The 734-nt window shown below is 33.7% G+C and overlaps 1 protein-coding gene across 1 annotated transcript in view; it reads left to right on the top strand.

Moving 5' to 3' along the window:
• Window positions 1–734, top strand: part of LOC105000158 (zinc finger protein 280B-like) — a 31805-nt gene that overhangs the window by 9136 nt on the left and 21935 nt on the right. Inside the window, 1 exon segment of the mRNA XM_010855860.1 lies at window positions 63–192. Within this exon segment, the coding sequence (XP_010854162.1) occupies window positions 63–192 (130 nt within the window).

Here is a 734-nt window from a genome sequence, read left to right as displayed (position 1 = left end):
AAATGTTTAAGAAGCCTAAGCAGCTAGAAGGATTACCTCCTGAAACAAAAGTTGTTATTCAGGTATCACTGGAACCCCTTCAACCAGGATTGGTGGAAGTAGCATCCATTACTGTGAACACATCTGATTCTGAACCATCAGCCCCCAAATCTAAAAGTAGGAGGTCAAAAAACCCGGTTAATTTTACTTTAAGTAAGTCTGAAGCAAGTATTTCAAAGTTATAAACTCCATTAAAAACAAAAAATTCAATTATAGCATTATTCAATAATATAAAATATAGAGAAACCAATGCGTAATTTATGTGTTTCTGTTTTAAATATATGAAATACAGTTTTGTTTGAATATTGAGATATTATTTAAAAATATATTGCCTGTTTTTCATACAATTGTCTTAACACTAAAAAGTATGTGTGTGTGTGTGTGAAAGAGAGAGAGAGAGAATGAGAGAGGTGGAGAAAGAAAAAGTAACAACCTATTTTGGTATTTCATGTTATTTGTAATTTCAAAAGCTCTACTATACATATAATCTGTAGAGTGTTTTAGCAATGAATTTTCAACTGTTTTCATGCCTTGAAGATCTGAGTATTAACTATATAGCCAGATTGGAATGGCTTTGTTACAGTATGGTCCCTTTTGCTGCTGAACTCTCCGAAGTGCCTCTGTTATGCTGATCTAAGATAACCTGGCTCCAAAAGCCTGGTGTGGAGAAGTTGATGGAGAAGCTATGATGTGAG

The sequence above is a fragment of the Bison bison genome, unplaced genomic scaffold, assembly GCF_000754665.1.
Source record: "Bison bison bison isolate TAMUID 2011002044 unplaced genomic scaffold, Bison_UMD1.0 scf7180017864368, whole genome shotgun sequence".
NCBI lineage: Eukaryota > Metazoa > Chordata > Mammalia > Artiodactyla > Bovidae > Bison > Bison bison.
The sequence above is the reverse complement of the archived record's forward strand: the minus strand, read 5'-3'. Positions and strand labels throughout refer to the sequence as shown.